Genomic DNA, 16,538 nt, shown 5'->3' with positions numbered 1-16,538 from the left:
AGACAAATTGTTTATTTTCACACATTTTACAAAAAGTACAACAATAAATATCTTTTAGGGGCTTCAAAAACAAATAGGGATCTGGAAGCAATAATCCAGTGGAGGTAGTTTGTGCATAAATAATATCTAAGATGCTGAGACAGGGCTTCCCTGGTGGCACAGTGGTTAAGAATCCACCTGCCAATGCAGGGGACATGGGTTAGGGCGCTAGTCTGAGAAGATCCCACATGCTGCGGAACAACTAAGCCCGTGTGCCACAACTACTGAGCCTGCGCTCTAGAGCCCGTGAGCCACAACTACTGAGCCCGCATGTCACAACTACTGAAGCCCACACGCCTAGACCCGGTGATCCGCAACAAGAGAAGCCACCGCAATGAGAAGCCCACGCACGCACCGCAATGAAGAGTACCCCGTGCTTGCCGCAACTGGAGAAAGCCCGTGCACGGCAACAAAGACACAATGCAGCTAGAAATAAATTAATTAATTAAATTAAAAAGAAATAAAAAAGATGCTGACACAGGTGGGTCTCTGGGGTCAGACACACTGGTCTCCACTGGCAACACATTTCAGGTCCCGGGTGAGGAGGCGGAAGAGGTTGAACATGACAGAGGCTTCGAGGCAGTCCTGGGGCTCCTGGGGGCAGAGGGGGATGGCTCAGTAGCTCCCACGTCTGGGCTCCCAGCTGAGCCCAGCCATCGGTTTCCCCTCCCCGGTCACTCACCTTCTTCGGGGCCTCCTGGAGCCGGTGCAGCCAGTGGTGGAGGCGGCCCCGGGGCCTGGGGCCTGCTGTGGGCCAAGCTGGGACCTGTGGACAGAGGAGGGTGGCGTTGAGGGTGTGAGGCAGGGCCTGGGACAGAGGGGCACGTACAGGTGGCCAGAGCCCAGACGCGGCCCGGGTGCCCCGAGCGCTCACGCAGGCCTGGAGCTTGGAGTGGATGTGGTGCAGCGTGTGAAGGGGCTGGTCCAGGATGTGATCCGGGGATGAGTTAGCCGTGGCCTCCAGGACATTCAGTGTCAGGGCCAGCTCCGCCTCCAAGGCCACGGGGCGCTCCCACACCTGAGGAGGAGACAGAAGACAGGTGAGAGTTGCACGTGAGAGAGAACAGGCGAGGAGGCACAGGTGAGGGGGACAGAGGAAGGGACCGTGGAAGGTGAAAGTCGGGGTCAGGTGAGAGCCGATATGGTTGGCTGAGGGGAAGGGGTCAGGGGACGAGTGGGGAGGGCAGGGAGAGAAGGACGTGAGGGAAGGAGGAGGTGAGGGGCCACCTGCAGAGTCGGAGCAGGGCGGGCAGGTGAGGGCAGGCAGGCCTGACTCCCCCAACTCACCTGCAGCTGCCTCAGGTCCCGGGTCCTGGGGAAGAGGCGGGAGCTGCAGTTCCAGTCCTTCTGCAAGAGCGACTCTTCCTAGAGAGCAAGGGCAAGGTCAGCCCACAGGGGGAGGGACGGAGGGAAGACCCCAGGGAGACTGGAGGATGGCCAACAACAGGAGGACGGGAGGTTGACTTCCAGAAGGACCGCAGAGGCACATCCACCGCAGGAGGACAGGAGATCGCCCACCGCGGGGAGGGTGGAGGTCAGCCCAGTGCGGGGAGGGCAGGCCCACCTTCAGCCCAGGTAGCCTGGGAGCACACAGAGGGAGGGGTGGAGGGTCGCCCACTGCAGGAGGGGTCGGGGGAGACTCACAAAGGCATCCTTGGCCCTCTTGAAGGCCTGCAGCTCTTGTGGGGACAGAGACTTGAACTGGGCCATGTGGCAGCCCCTTGCACCTGGGAGGGCCCCGAGGGGTGAGGGCACAGGAACCGCTCCTGTCCTGCTCGGCTCCACGGTCATCAGCACCAGCACCAGCGTGCAGCCGGGGGCCAGGTCTGTGTTAAGGAAGGACAGAAGGTGAGGGGAGGGAGGGCGTCGCGGGGGGGAGGGGGAGGCTCTGGGGAGGCGAGGGTCCCAGACAGTGATGTGGAGGCTGACCCAGCTTCATTCCTGCTCTCTGGTCTCTGCAGCAGATGGGGGATCAAGTGTCCGCTCTGAGGCTGCCGCCTGGGGTCTCTCAGTCTCGTCCGGCGTCTCTGACTTCAGCCTCCTCCTCTGGATCTCAGCTCGCCGCTCTGTCCGTGTCTCTGAACTTCCAGCTCCGTCTCAGGTGTAATTCCTGCCTGAGTTCCATGGCGCAGCTTTTAGCCTGTGCAGCTGGGCAATCCCAGCTGATGTAGGAAAAGTGAAAACACAGCTAGAGGCTGACACTGGCAACAGGGGAGGCGAGCGCTGGGAAAGCCCAGAGCGGGGCGGGGCCTGGGAGCCATGTGAGCTGCTCAGGGAAAGAGAAACTGACATGGATTCATGTCCCATTTCACCTCCAAGAAAGTGAGTAAGGAAGTCAAAATCAGGGCTGGGGCAGCTTCAGCCCCACACGGAGGGTCTCCAGGCTGATCTAGGACTGGGGTGGGGAGGGGACAGAGGGACTTCCTTTTTGGCAGAGGCCCCAGTACAGGGAGTAGAGGGAAAAGGCACCTGTAGGAGGTGTTGCCATGAAGAGCCTGGAACTTCCAAGAGGGAGGCTGTCTGGGAGACGACAGAAGGTCCAGGGGTGCTGCTGCGGGTGGCAGGGAGAGGGAGAAAGGCAAAACACTCGCGAATTCAGAGAGGACACCAGCTGCTCCCCACCCTTCCCCACCTGGTACCGATAGACACAGCGTGGGGGAGGTCGGGAGCCTGCACCGACCTGCTCTCTGACTGTCAGGCACACAAGGACCCAGGAATAGGAGGATGTGCTATGAAATTGAGCTGTGACCAGTACTTCAGGGAAATCAGGTGGGGTTGAGAAAAATGCCTTTATTCATTCACCAAGTACCTATTTGCCCTCCCACCCCAGCTTTGGGTCAGACCCTGCTCAAGGTGCCAGGAAGAGAGCACTGAAAAAAGAAAAGACATGAAACAATCCTTCATGGGGCTTTTTACTAGAGAGAGGTACAAGATAGTACCTGTCTGGGACACGGGGATTAGGCATGTGGTATGTATTACGTTAGGTAAAGTCAGATAACGGAAAATGAAAGAAGTGAAGCAGGGACGAGAGCAGAGTGCGAGAGGAAGTCTGTATTTAATAAGGTAATGAAATGACATTTGAGGGAAGACCTAAAGGAAGTGAGGAAGGGAGGTCTGTGGAGATCTGAGGGGGAGCCTTCCAGGAAAAGGGAACAGTCAGTGAAAAAGAGAAACAGAGACACGCCCCTCCTTCTGTGAGCCTGTACATGTCTCACCCTGTTCACAGAGGCTCTGCCACAATATGGTTTGTTTTCTTTGTTGTTGTTGTTGTTGTTTTTGGCCCCGCTGCCTGCAGGATCTCAGTTCCCCGACCAGGGATTGAACCGGGCCCTCGGCAGTGAAAGCGCAGCGTCCTGACCACTCGATGGCAGGGAATTCCCTCACAACGTGCTACTGAATACTCATGGTAGCACCAAGGACATCCTGTGCTTTGCCTACATTGCAAATACAGAGGAAACTGCAGGGACTCAGAGGGGTTAAGAGACTTGCCCAAGGTCATACAGCAAATAAGTGGTGAGGGCAGGATATTAACTGAGTTCTGTCTGACACCAGAGAGTAACCACTACACTCAACAGCCCCAGTGTAGCTACATCTCCTGACTCGGAGGTAATGGACGTCTCGAACAGAAGGTGTGGAGTCCTTTTGACTATTACTCCCACCCCCTCTTTCCCTCATTCATAATTCCGGGGAGAGGGTGGACCAAAGTCCTCATTTGGGAATGTCTCTGAGCTCTGATACGTAACGTTTTTTAGAAATTTTTTTTATTGGAGTATAATTGCTTTACAACGTTGTATTAGTTTCTGCTGTACAATGAAGTGAATCAGCCATATGTATGCCTATATCCCCTCCGTCCTGGACCTCATTCCCACGCCCCCACCCCACCCATCTAGGTCGTCACAGAGCACCGACCGAGCTGAGCTTCCTGTGCTTTAGAGCAGGTTCCCACTAGCTAGCTATTTTACGCCTGGTAGTGTATATATGTCAGTCCTACCCTCCCACTTCGTCCCACCCTCCCCTGCCCCCACTCTGTCCACATGTCCATTCTCTAGGTCCACGTCTCTATTCCTGCCCTGCAGATAGGTTCACCTGTAACAGCAGGTGGACTTCCCTGGGGGTCCAGTGGGTAAGACTCTGTGCAGGGGGCCCGGGCTCCATCCGTGGTAGAGGAACTAGATCCTGCATGCATGCCGCAACTCAGACCCAGAGCAGCCAAAATAAATAAACATGTTTTTTGGTTCTTTGCTGTACGCGGGCCTCTCACTGTTGTGGCCTCTCCCGTTGCGGAGCACAGGCTCCAGATGCGCAGGCCCAGCGGCCATGGCTCACGGGCCCAGCCACTCCGCGGCAGGTGGGATCTTCCCGGACCGGGGCACGAACCCGTGTCCCCTGCATCGGCAGGCGGACTCTCAACCACTGCGCCACCAGGGAAGCCCAATAAACATGTTTTTTTAAAAATAAAAGCAACGGCAGGGATGTGCCCAAGTCACCTACCAGTGTTCTTTCTGGTCAGTTTCTATTAATTGCATCGGCCTTACATCAGGGGAGGACACATTGCAACAACTGTGAATCCTGAAAATTGACAAATTATCTCAAAATCCCTCAACGTCATACTGTTTCTCTTAGAAAGCAAGTTCAGGGGAGTGGTTAGGAGCATGGGAGCTGGAGCTAGACTCTGGGGCTCAAACCTGGCTCTGACCCTCTCTAGCTGTGTGACCTTGGCAAACAGGCTTTGCAGTTGGCCACGAAGATTGCCCATCCACAGATGCAGACAAATTTTAAAAGTGCAATTGTTCTGCACTTACGTGTGTGATTATTTAATGGAGACCAATCATTAAGGCCATTCTGTGGCTTCAGCTGGAAGCTTCAGAAACATTATTTCAATGTATAGTACTCACTGCAAGGGAAGTGTAACAATGCCACGGCATAAATGAGTAAACTGAGGCTCAGAGAGAAGTAATTTGCCCAGACACGCAACACTTAAGTGGCAGGGGCAGAACTGAAACTCAGGTCACCTGATTTCCCTGTCTCAGCATTTTGTGCTGAACAGCCCCCCTCAAAATGATCACGGAATAAACAACCCACAGAAATGCAAAAATAGTTAATGATTCGCAATAAATTAACAACAGAAGACAGAACGGCAAATACACACAGGAACTTCATAAATACAAAACACGTTTAAGTAACGGAATTCAAAAAACCACTTATCCAGAGGACTTTTGGCCCTTTCACTACCCAGTCCCTCAGCGAAAGAGACTTCCCCAGCGGGGACGTCCAAGAGTCACATATTCATGGAATCGCAAAGCGGGCACTGAAGGTTCAAAGCAGGGCTGGGGCCTGTCATGAGACAGGGCTGTTCCTGTAACCACAGAAGTAGAAACTGGTCCATGGTACGTGGTGGTCAGCGACCAAGGCGGACACGGACTCCAGTCTTTTCCTGCCGGCCCGGGCCCTGGAAGATCTTAGGGCAACGCCTCCCGCGGAAATATCGCTGCTTGCGGCGGAACTCGTTGTGGTCTTTGGGAAAAGGGCGCCTCTGGCACCAGCGCCGGCGGGTCCAGGCTGAGAGACCCGCCTGGTCCGATGGGGCCACGGAGGAGGGCGGCGTCCGCAACCAGGCGCCCCCAGAGCTTCGGGTCCCAGGCGGAGCCGCGGCGGGATCACAGACAAGGACCCGAGTGCGCCACCAGCCGCAGGTCCCACGCGAGCAGGCGCAGGAGGTTGAAGATGACGGTGGCTTCGTGGCACCGAGGCGAGTCCTGCAGCCCGGGAAGGAGGCGGACAGGGGCTGAGTCAGGGATCTCCTTCCCCGAAAGACCCCCCTCCAGACCCTCACGGCTCCAAGCCGGGCTCCCGTCTAGCCGCTTTCCCGCCTGCTCCACTCACAGCTGTGCGAGTTTGGGGACGCCTCCTGGGCCGCCGCAGGGACTTCCTCCGGGAGCCTGGCCGGACCAGCTCGAGCTGGAGGGAGAACAGGAGGTTAATGAAGGCGGCGGGGAACCAAGCCTCCCCACCCCTCCCCCTCCCAGCCGCAGACCAAAGCCCGGATTTGGGGACACCGAGAGGACGTGAATCGTGTCTGCGCCCGTTTCTGGCCTCATGGGACAGATTCGCAGTCGGGGGGCCTGGCCTTGAGACCAGGGGCGCAGAGCGAGCCGGGACGGGTGCGCGGCCAGGGCGCGGCGCACTCACGCAGGCCGCCACGTCCCGCCCCGCGGCCGCCAGCAGCTCCAGGGTCGGGCCGACGCCGGGGAACAGCTCGGGGCTCGGCAGGCTGCTCAGCACGTCTTGGGCGTCGGCGAGGCCGCGGGCCACCTGGCGGAGCAGCGCACGGGACTGCGGGCACCCGGCGGGAGTTAGACGGGGCCGCGCGCCAGCCCGCGCTCCCCCACTCCACCCCCACCCCGCCCGCCGCCCTCGGGCCTCACGGAGGGCCGCGGAGGGTCCCTCCTCCGGCGGAACGAGCAGTTGCGCGGCCTCCAGCTCATCGTCTCTTCTTCCTGCGGGGCAAGGGCTGGGGTGACGCGGAGTCTCCTGGCAAGGGCCCCTGAAGCGCTGGGACGTCGGAGATTCCTGGACGTGGCTGGGAACTGGCCGGGACGGTTGTGCTTATCGTGTCCCGAACCAGGCAGCGCGCCTTTGGCTGAGTGGGGCTGAAAGGCACCTGCGCTCCCCGTGCGGAGCCTGTGCCCGGATGTGGAGCCGAGTCCGCCTGGAGGGGGCGCCCCTCTGTGACCCGCACCAAGGCCGTGCATGAGCTGACCACCCGGGCCTCCGGGAAGAGGTCGTGGTCACAATTGTGGACCCTGAAATCTGAGATGTGCCTGCTGGACGCTAGGACGCGAGGGCCCCTCGGGACAAAGTCTGGTGTCTCCGAGCCCGGTGGGCCCGCGGTCCAGGGGGCGGGGGCGTCTGAGCATCACTCACATAGCGGTCCCTGAGTGCCTTGATGGCCAGCAGCGCCCGGGGGTCCAGGGAGCGGTAGTGTGAGAGGAAGCGGCGCGGAGGCTCCACCACTTCGGGGTCCGCTGCCACGCCCACCGTCACCAAGACCCACAGCCCCACGGCCACCGCGGCTGCGCCACTCGGCTCCATCTCTGCTCCTGCAGGACGCGACGGACGTCAGCGAGCTCAAGGAGAAGGCCCCGAGTCCAAGCCCCTGCCTGTGGTTAGATTTGCAGAGGGACTGACGCTCAGAGCGTGGGCTGTGGACACACGCAGGGGAAGAGACAGGATGGGCCCCCTCCTACCCTCAGCCTCTCTCCTCTCACTCCTCACCTACAATGTGTCTCTGGTGCCTGGTGCTGCAGCAGGGCCTGCCTTCCACTGTCCTCTGGGTGGTGTCCAGAGTGGTGTCCACCTGGGACAGCGGTGCCTGCACCCTCCATGGTGGCTTTTAAGTGCCCAGCTGAGAATGGTGAGCAAGCGGGCTTCCCCGTGCAGGGTAAGCTTTCCCAACGTCACTGCTGGCCATTGAATAGCCCAGAGGGCTGCAGGCAGGGGTGTGAGGACTTTACCCACCTGTGGACCAGTGCCAGCGATGACTCTACCCCAGCTCTCTGCCACCAGTTCTGGTCTCTGTCCCCTTCTGTATCCTCTCACTTTCTTTTCATCACCCTGGGTGTCCTTATCTCTGTTCTATAATAACAACCAGCCCTTATACAGTGCTTGGTGTTACTGGGCCCTGTTCTAAGTAACTGATATGTACATGTCTCATTTAATGCTCAAAAAATGACACTGCAAGAATTGTTCCACCTCCAGTGTATAGATGGGATGACCGAGGTACAGTAAAGTGAAGGAACTTTTCCAAGACACACAGTCAGTAATTGGCAGAGGCAGAATTTGAACCCTCGCTCAATCCAGCGCCAAAGCCTGATCTCCAAGCCACAACTACCCCTAAACATCTGATTCAGTGCCTCCTTCTCTCTCTCCATTTCTGTCCTCATTTCATTCTGTTTCTCTTTTTTCCCTCTCTGTTTGCCTCCTCTTTTGTCTCTGTCTCTCTGGTCCTGTTTTTGTCTCTGTCGATAACTCCATCTGTCTATCATTCCTTTTTCTAGCAAACATTCAGGCCAGTGTCTCTCTGTCTCCATGTGTCTCAATCAGTCTCTTTGTTTTGCTTTAAAACTAAAATCTACTACTTTTCCTGATAAAATTAGCAAGGCAAGGTCATTGGATAAAGCTAAAAACCCACCTGTAATTTCACCACACACCTGTCTTCCATCATCCCAGATCTGGAACAATTTTTCCAAGGAGTAGAAATGTTACATATATTTATTTGTACATATGTTTTCTGATTATCGAAGTAACACATTTGTTATAAAGGTTCAGTCAGTAAAAAAATACCATTGGGACTTCCCTGGTGGCGCAGTGTCTAAGACTCTATGCTCCCAATGCAGGGACCTGGGTTCGATCCCTGGTCAGGGAACTAGGTCCCACATGCATGCCGCAACTAAGGAGCAACTAAGGAGCATGCCTGCTGCAACTAAGACCCCGTGGAACAAAATAAATAAATAAATATTAAAAAAATACAATTTGGAGAGTTAAAGAAAATCTTTAATCCCACTTCCTGGAGGTAATCTTTTTAGCAGTTAGTTGCTAGTCCTCCTCTTTTTTCTTTTTTCTCTTTCTTTGAGCAACTTCTAAATTGGAACGCGTCTGTATAGAGTTGCTCTGTGTGTCTGCTCTGTGTGTCTTACCATTACCTCTCATTTGCATTCGCCCACATCTTTAATTATACTGTATCAGTGAGGTCCCCTGCAGGAAACAGATGGCCTAATCAATGTAGGATAATCTGTGGTGGTTTAATATCAAGGGTGTTTACAAAGGGATTGGATGGTGAAGAGAACAGAGGAGGAGGAATGCAAGGCCTTGGGGCCCACCTGGATGAAGCTCCGTCATCCCTAGGCCTGAAGAAATGGGAGAAGGGAGGGAGTGGTTACCTTACCTGGGAAGGAGGGAGTCATGTACACAGGGGGAGGGACAGAGAAGTCATGATGCCCCTGCAGGGAGGAAGCCTGGGGAATAAATACTCTGACTTTACTCTCCTTCCCCACTCTCTGGCCCTACTGCTAAACTCCCCATTGGCTGCACCCAACAGAAACCAAAGGCCAGCTTCCTGGGGCTCAGAGGAGGGTGGAGAAGTGGGAAGAGTGAACTTGGAGGGGCAAATGGGAGACATCCTGCATATACCACTGGTAAGGCTTCCATTGTAACAGGATTATTGAATAACCAATCCCCCATTGGTGGGCATTGATATTCTTTCCAGTCTTTTGTTAAAATCATGGATCTCAAGACTGCGGGAGAGAAAGGGAGTCATTTTTTCATTCTTTTTTTGTTTTTTTTGCGCGGGCCTCTCACTGTTGTGGCCTCTCCCGCCGCCGACGCGCAGGCCCAGTGGCCATGGCCCACAGGCCCAGCCGCTCCGCGGCACGTGGGATCCTCCCAGACCGGGGCACGAACCCGCGTCCCCTGCATCAGCAGGCGGACTCCCAAAGACTGCGCCACCAGGGAAGCCCTTTTTCACTCTTTTAATAGTGCCTTTCATAGGGCTGAGTATAAAATGTTTCCAATTCATCAATTTTTTTTCTTCCATGGATCGTGCTTTCAGTGTATATAAAAAATCATCACCATGGTTCCCTAGATTTTCTCCTATACTATATTCTAGGAGTTTTATAATTCTGCACTTTACATTTAGGTCTATGATACATTTTAAGTTAATTTTTGTGAAATGTTCAAGGTCTGCGTCTAGCTTGGTTTGTTTATTTTTTTATTTATTTGCATGCGAATGTCCAGTTGTTTCAATACCATTTGTTGGAAGTCTATCCTTTCTTCATTGAATTGCATTTGCTCTTTTCTCAAAGATCAGTTGACTATATTTGTGTGGGTCTATTCCTGGGCTCTCTATTCTGTTCCATTGATTTGTCTATCCTTCTACTAATATCATACTGTCTTGATTACTGTAGCTTTATAGTAAGTCTTGCTGTGAGAGAGTGTCAGTCCTCCAACTTTGTTCTTCTCTTTTAATACTGTGAAAGTTATTCTGGGTCTTTTGAATCTCTTATATAAACTTTCACTTTGTCAATATCCACAAATTAACTTGCTGGGATTTTGATTGGATTGCATTGAATCTATAGATTAAGTTGGGAAGAACCAACACCTTGACAATATTGAGTCTTCCTATCCATATTCATAGAATATTTCCATTTTTAGATATACTTTTATTTCTTTCATCAAAGTTTTATAGTTTTCCTCACACAGATTCTATTTATATTTTGTTGGATTTGTACTTAAGTATTTCATTTTTGGGGGTGCTGATGTAAATGGAATTTTAAATTTCAGCTACAAACTGTTCACTACTGTTATACAAGAAAGCAGTATAGTTTTTCATATTAATCTTGTATCCTGCAACCTTGCTATAATCACTTATTTGTTCAGAAGTGTGTTTTTAAATACACAGGACTATTAAGAAAACCGATTATTTTGAAACACAGTTACCACAACATTAAAGTAACTTTGTGATAAGTAATACATATGTCTCTTTATTAATGAACTAAATACAAGACATAGCAGTAGGTTTAATAACTACTATACTGTTGAGGGAGTAATGGGAGTAAATGATTTTTCAAGATATGTGCCACAGGACTTCCCTGGTGGCGCAGTAGTTAAGAATCCACCTGCCAGTGCAGGGGACACGGGTTCGAGCCCTGGTCCGGGAAGATCCCCCATGCCATGGAGCTACTAAGCCTGTGCGCCACAACTACGGAGCCTGCGCTCTAGAGCCTGAGAGCCACAACTACTGAGGCCAAGTGCCACAACTACTGAAGCCCACGTGCCTAAAGCCCGTGCTCTGCAACAAGAGAAGCCACCCAGTGAGAAGCCCGCGAACCGCAAAGAAGAGTAGACCCCGCTCGCCGCAACTAGAGAAAGCCCGCGCGCAGCAACAAAGACCTAAAGCAGCCAAAAAATAAAAAAAAAAATTAAAAAAAGATATGTGCCACATCTGTAATGTGTTAGGAAATATCTGTGGCTTCTTTTAGTGACAAAGTCACAGGTTCTGCTAATATTATTGTGGTTTGTTGCTTACATTCATAATGGAAAGAAATGCTCAATCTCAGTTTGAGGTCAGTGAAGATGGAGATGCAGCTTTTTCCCATGCAAGTTCACCCTCCCCTGAATCCTATTGTCCAGGAACTCCAGGTTAAGCTAGACCTGCAGTAGTTAAATAGAATGAAGCAGATCTATAGGCACCGACATGGAAAAATCTTCAAGACATATCACACAGTGAAAAAAGTAAATTGCTGAATAATATACATGGTGTGACACTCCTTGCATGTAGAAATACTCATACATACTAAAGCAATTCAGTGGAGAAAACTAGCCTTTTCAAAAAATAGTGCTGGAGTAATTGGACCTCCATAGGCCAAAAAATGAACCTTGACCTAAACTTCACACTAAAATAGAAATTAACTCAATATGGATCATGGACTTAAATGTAAAATATAAAGCTATAAAACGTTTTGAAAAAGTTATGAAGAACATCTTGAGGATCTGGAGCAAGGCAAAGGGTTCTTAGACTTGACACCAAGGGCTTAATCCATAAAGGGAAAATTGATGACTGAATTTGATCCAAAACTTTTGCTATGTAAAAGACCATGTTAAGAAGATAGAAGAACGGGCTAAAGACTGGGAGAGAATACTTGCGAACCACCTATCTGATGAAGGACTAGTATCTAGAATAGATAAAGAACTCTCAAAAATCAACAGCAGAAAAATTAAACAGTCCGTTTGGAAATGGGCAAAAGACATGAAGAGACATTTCACTGAAGAGTGAAAGATGGGAAATAAGTACATGAAAAGATGTCCAACATTGTTAGCCAACAAAGAGATGCACATTAAAACCACCATGAGATATCATTATACAGCCATCCGAATGCCTAAAAACAAATAAATAAATAAAGTCAAATGCTAACGAGGATATGGAGAAATTGATCGCTTATTGCTGGTGTAAATGCAAAATGGTACAGCCCCTCTGGAAAATAGGGTTGGTAGTTTTTTACAAAAGCTAAACATGCAACTACCATATGACCCAGCAATTGCATTCCTGGGCATTTTCCCAGAGAAATGAAGACTTACATTCCTACAAAATCTTGCACATGATTCTTTCTAGCAGCTTTATTTATAACAGCCAAAAAACAACCCAGACGTTCTTCAACAGGTAACTGTTTAAAAAACCCAAAACTGTAGTACATTCATACCACAGAATACCATTTAGCAATGAAAAGGAACAAACTTGATACACACAACTATCTGGGGATAAGATGTCCAGCACTGAGATTCATTCTGATTAGATTGGCTTAGGTCATATGCCCACCCCCAAATGCAATCACTGTGGCCAAGGAGGCTAACTGAGGTAAATGGCTGCAGCCAAGTCACATATGCCAACCCAGAGATGGGGGGTCAAGTCACCTTCCCCAAACCATTTGGGTCTCCAGCTGAAATGGGGGGATGCTGGGATGAGTTGGAGAGAGGTAATGGAAGCCTGGAAAGTTTGCGCATGGACACATCGGCTGATCTCGTCTAGTGTCTCAGTAGAATTTCTCTCATGTTTTTTCCAGAGTACTTCTGCTTCAACCACTTTGATGTTTTTTAAAACCTCTGTGCCTTTCAATAAGGAAAATATACACTGAAAGACAAAATAATTTTTTTCATATTAATGCTGAGGAAGACATACATGGGAAAAACAGCCATTACTTGCCTGTAATTATCAATATTTATTAATAAACTTTATAATTAATTAAAGGTGGTCTCATGTGGGAAACTTTGCTTTACTTGCCCAAAACATACCTTAACTATTCTGCACATGAATAGATCTGTCTATATAGGTGAGAAGTGGCAGAGCATCACCAGTAATAACCCAGACAGCCTGGGATCACATCTACAGGCTGTGTGAGCTTGGACAGACTCACGGCCTCGGTACCTCAGTTTCCTCATCTTATAAAACGTCAGCCAGTGAGAAGACCTACCTCACAGACTTGCGGGGGAGAATAAAGCAGTAAATACATGAGAAGAGCTTAAAGTGGAAGCCAAGCATACAGGAAGTGCTCAGTATGTACCAACTATAATTATTATTAACAGTGGTTGAGAAAAACATGTTTGCAATTCCAATTTTTAACAGCAAACGAAGAATGGTTTTATAATTGGTAAAGGAATACATATCATTTAATAACAGACTAAGGAAGCCAGAGAGAGTTTGTCTAAGTCCCAGATGAGGAAAGAAGCTGAGAAAACAGAAGGGAAGGATGTTTGTGCAGAGAAAGAGGGAAAAAAAGACAGGGAGAGGAAGGATATAATGACAAGAGAGTGATTGAAGAGCAAGCATTAGAAACCCTAGTATGGGGACTTCCCTGGCAGTCCAGTGGTTAGGACTTCACCTTCCAATGCAGAGGGCGTGGGTTCAGTCCCTGGTTGGGGAGCGAAGATCTGACATGCCTCCTGGCCCTAAAAACCAAAACTTAAAACAGAAGCAATATTGTAACAAATTCAATAAAGACTTTTTAGAAAATGGTCCATATCAAAAAAAAAATCCTTAAAAAGAAAGAAAGAAACCCGAGTATGAACTCCTGACAGCAGGCACTTGTATGGGTACCTCTGCCAAGCTTGCAGCTTCCAGCCAAAGGAAAATGTGTGTTTTGAGTTCATTCCTAGAGTGCAAAAGAAAGACCGAAACACAGAAAAGACAAAAGGTGCAGAAAACAAACGTAGCAATTGGCTCAGGAGAGAGGGTCGAGCAGAGTCATCGCTGGCACTGGCCCACAGGTGGGTAAAGTCCTCACACCCCTGCCTGCAGCCCTCTGGGCTATTCAATGGCCAGCAGTGACGTTGGGAAAGCTTACCCTGCACGGGGAAGCCCGCTTGCTCACCATTCTCAGCTGGGCACTTAAAAGCCACCATGGAGGGTGCAGGCACCGCTGTCCCAGGTGGACACCACTCTGGACACCACCCAGAGGACAGTGGAAGGCAGGCCCTGCTGCAGCACCAGGCACCAGAGACACATTGTAGGTGAGGAGTGAGAGGAGAGAGGCTGAGGGTAGGAGGGGGCCCATCCTGTCTCTTCCCCTGCGTGTGTCCACAGCCCACGCTCTGAGCGTCAGTCCCTCTGCAAGTCTAACCACAGGCAGGGGCTTGGACTCGGGGCCTTCTCCTTGAGCTCGCTGACGTCCGTCGCGTCCTGCAGGAGCAGAGATGGAGCCGAGTGGCGCAGCCGCGGTGGCCGTGGGGCTGTGGGTCTTGGTGACGGTGGGCGTGGCAGCGGACCCCGAAGTGGTGGAGCCTCCGCGCCGCTTCCTCTCACACTACCGCTCCCTGGACCCCCGGGCGCTGCTGGCCATCAAGGCACTCAGGGACCGCTATGTGAGTGATGCTCAGACGCCCCCGCCCCCTGGACCGCGGGCCCACCGGGCTCGGAGACACCAGACTTTGTCCCGAGGGGCCCTCGCGTCCTAGCGTCCAGCAGGCACATCTCAGATTTCAGGGTCCACAATTGTGACCACGACCTCTTCCCGGAGGCCCGGGTGGTCAGCTCATGCACGGCCTTGGTGCGGGTCACAGAGGGGCGCCCCCTCCAGGCGGACTCGGCTCCACATCCGGGCACAGGCTCCGCACGGGGAGCGCAGGTGCCTTTCAGCCCCACTCAGCCAAAGGCGCGCTGCCTGGTTCGGGACACGATAAGCACAACCGTCCCGGCCAGTTCCCAGCCACGTCCAGGAATCTCCGACGTCCCAGCGCTTCAGGGGCCCTTGCCAGGAGACTCCGCGTCACCCCAGCCCTTGCCCCGCAGGAAGAAGAGACGATGAGCTGGAGGCCGCGCAACTGCTCGTTCCGCCGGAGGAGGGACCCTCCGCGGCCCTCCGTGAGGCCCGAGGGCGGCGGGCGGGGTGGGGGTGGAGTGGGGGAGCGCGGGCTGGCGCGCGGCCCCGTCTAACTCCCGCCGGGTGCCCGCAGTCCCGTGCGCTGCTCCGCCAGGTGGCCCGCGGCCTCGCCGACGCCCAAGACGTGCTGAGCAGCCTGCCGAGCCCCGAGCTGTTCCCCGGCGTCGGCCCGACCCTGGAGCTGCTGGCGGCCGCGGGGCGGGACGTGGCGGCCTGCGTGAGTGCGCCGCGCCCTGGCCGCGCACCCGTCCCGGCTCGCTCTGCGCCCCTGGTCTCAAGGCCAGGCCCCCCGACTGCGAATCTGTCCCATGAGGCCAGAAACGGGCGCAGACACGATTCACGTCCTCTCGGTGTCCCCAAATCCGGGCTTTGGTCTGCGGCTGGGAGGGGGAGGGGTGGGGAGGCTTGGTTCCCCGCCGCCTTCATTAACCTCCTGTTCTCCCTCCAGCTCGAGCTGGTCCGGCCAGGCTCCCGGAGGAAGTCCCTGCGGCGGCCCAGGAGGCGTCCCCAAACTCGCACAGCTGTGAGTGGAGCAGGCGGGAAAGCGGCTAGACGGGAGCCCGGCTTGGAGCCGTGAGGGTCTGGAGGGGGGTCTTTCGGGGAAGGAGATCCCTGACTCAGCCCCTGTCCGCCTCCTTCCCGGGCTGCAGGACTCGCCTCGGTGCCACGAAGCCACCGTCATCTTCAACCTCCTGCGCCTGCTCGCGTGGGACCTGCGGCTGGTGGCGCACTCGGGTCCTTGTCTGTGATCCCGCCGCGGCTCCGCCTGGGACCCGAAGCTCTGGGGGCGCCTGGTTGCGGACGCCGCCCTCCTCCGTGGCCCCATCGGACCAGGCGGGTCTCTCAGCCTGGACCCGCCGGCGCTGGTGCCAGAGGCGCCCTTTTCCCAAAGACCACAACGAGTTCCGCCGCAAGCAGCGATATTTCCGCGGGAGGCGTTGCCCTAAGATCTTCCAGGGCCCGGGCCGGCAGGAAAAGACTGGAGTCCGTGTCCGCCTTGGTCGCTGACCACCACGTACCATGGACCAGTTTCTACTTCTGTGGTTACAGGAACAGCCCTGTCTCATGACAGGCCCCAGCCCTGCTTTGAACCTTCAGTGCCCGCTTTGCGATTCCATGAATATGTGACTCTTGGACGTCCCCGCTGGGGAAGTCTCTTTCGCTGAGGGACTGGGTAGTGAAAGGGCCAAAAGTCCTCTGGATAAGTGGTTTTTTGAATTCCGTTACTTAAACGTGTTTTGTATTTATGAAGTTCCTGTGTGTATTTGCCGTTCTGTCTTCTGTTGTTAATTTATTGCGAATCATTAACTATTTTTGCATTTCTGTGGGTTGTTTATTCCGTGATCATTTTGAGGGGGGCTGTTCAGCACAAAATGCTGAGACAGGGAAATCAGGTGACCTGAGTTTCAGTTCTGCCCCTGCCACTTAAGTGTTGCGTGTCTGGGCAAATTACTTCTCTCTGAGCCTCAGTTTACTCATTTATGCCGTGGCATTGTTACACTTCCCTTGCAGTGAGTACTATACATTGAAATAATGTTTCTGAAGCTTCCAGCTGAAGCCACAGAATGGCCT

At 52.8% G+C, this 16,538-nt stretch overlaps 2 protein-coding genes across 2 annotated transcripts; one reads left to right on the top strand and one right to left on the bottom strand.

Annotated features, from left to right (window-relative positions):
• Positions 1 to 534: 534 nt before the first annotated feature.
• Positions 535 to 8,937, bottom strand: LOC111171216 (uncharacterized). Its single transcript, XM_089903495.1, has 11 exons — positions 8,919 to 8,937; positions 6,964 to 7,139; positions 6,465 to 6,536; positions 6,229 to 6,372; positions 5,923 to 5,997; positions 5,705 to 5,795; positions 5,446 to 5,553; positions 1,684 to 1,865; positions 1,327 to 1,404; positions 689 to 1,057; positions 535 to 633 (listed from the first exon to the last, which is right to left on the bottom strand). The coding sequence occupies exons 1-11, from the start codon at positions 8,935 to 8,937 to the stop codon at positions 535 to 537; spliced, it is 1,413 nt and encodes a 470-aa protein (XP_089759621.1).
• Positions 8,938 to 14,262: 5,325 nt separating this feature from the next.
• On the top strand, positions 14,263 to 15,956 carry LOC149744601 (interferon lambda-4-like). Its single transcript, XM_089902855.1, has 4 exons — positions 14,263 to 14,448; positions 14,876 to 14,947; positions 15,040 to 15,489; positions 15,617 to 15,956. The coding sequence occupies exons 1-4, from the start codon at positions 14,281 to 14,283 to the stop codon at positions 15,713 to 15,715; spliced, it is 789 nt and encodes a 262-aa protein (XP_089758981.1). The 5' UTR covers positions 14,263 to 14,280; the 3' UTR covers positions 15,716 to 15,956.
• Positions 15,957 to 16,538: the final 582 nt, after the last annotated feature.

Source organism: Delphinapterus leucas, chromosome 20 (assembly GCF_059928025.1).
Source record: "Delphinapterus leucas isolate spDelLeu-1000000601 "Yukka" chromosome 20, BTC_Dleu_Yukka2, whole genome shotgun sequence".
Classification (NCBI taxonomy): Eukaryota; Metazoa; Chordata; class Mammalia; order Artiodactyla; family Monodontidae; genus Delphinapterus; species Delphinapterus leucas.
Note: the sequence above shows the minus strand (reverse complement) of the source record. Positions and strands in the feature narration are given on the sequence as shown.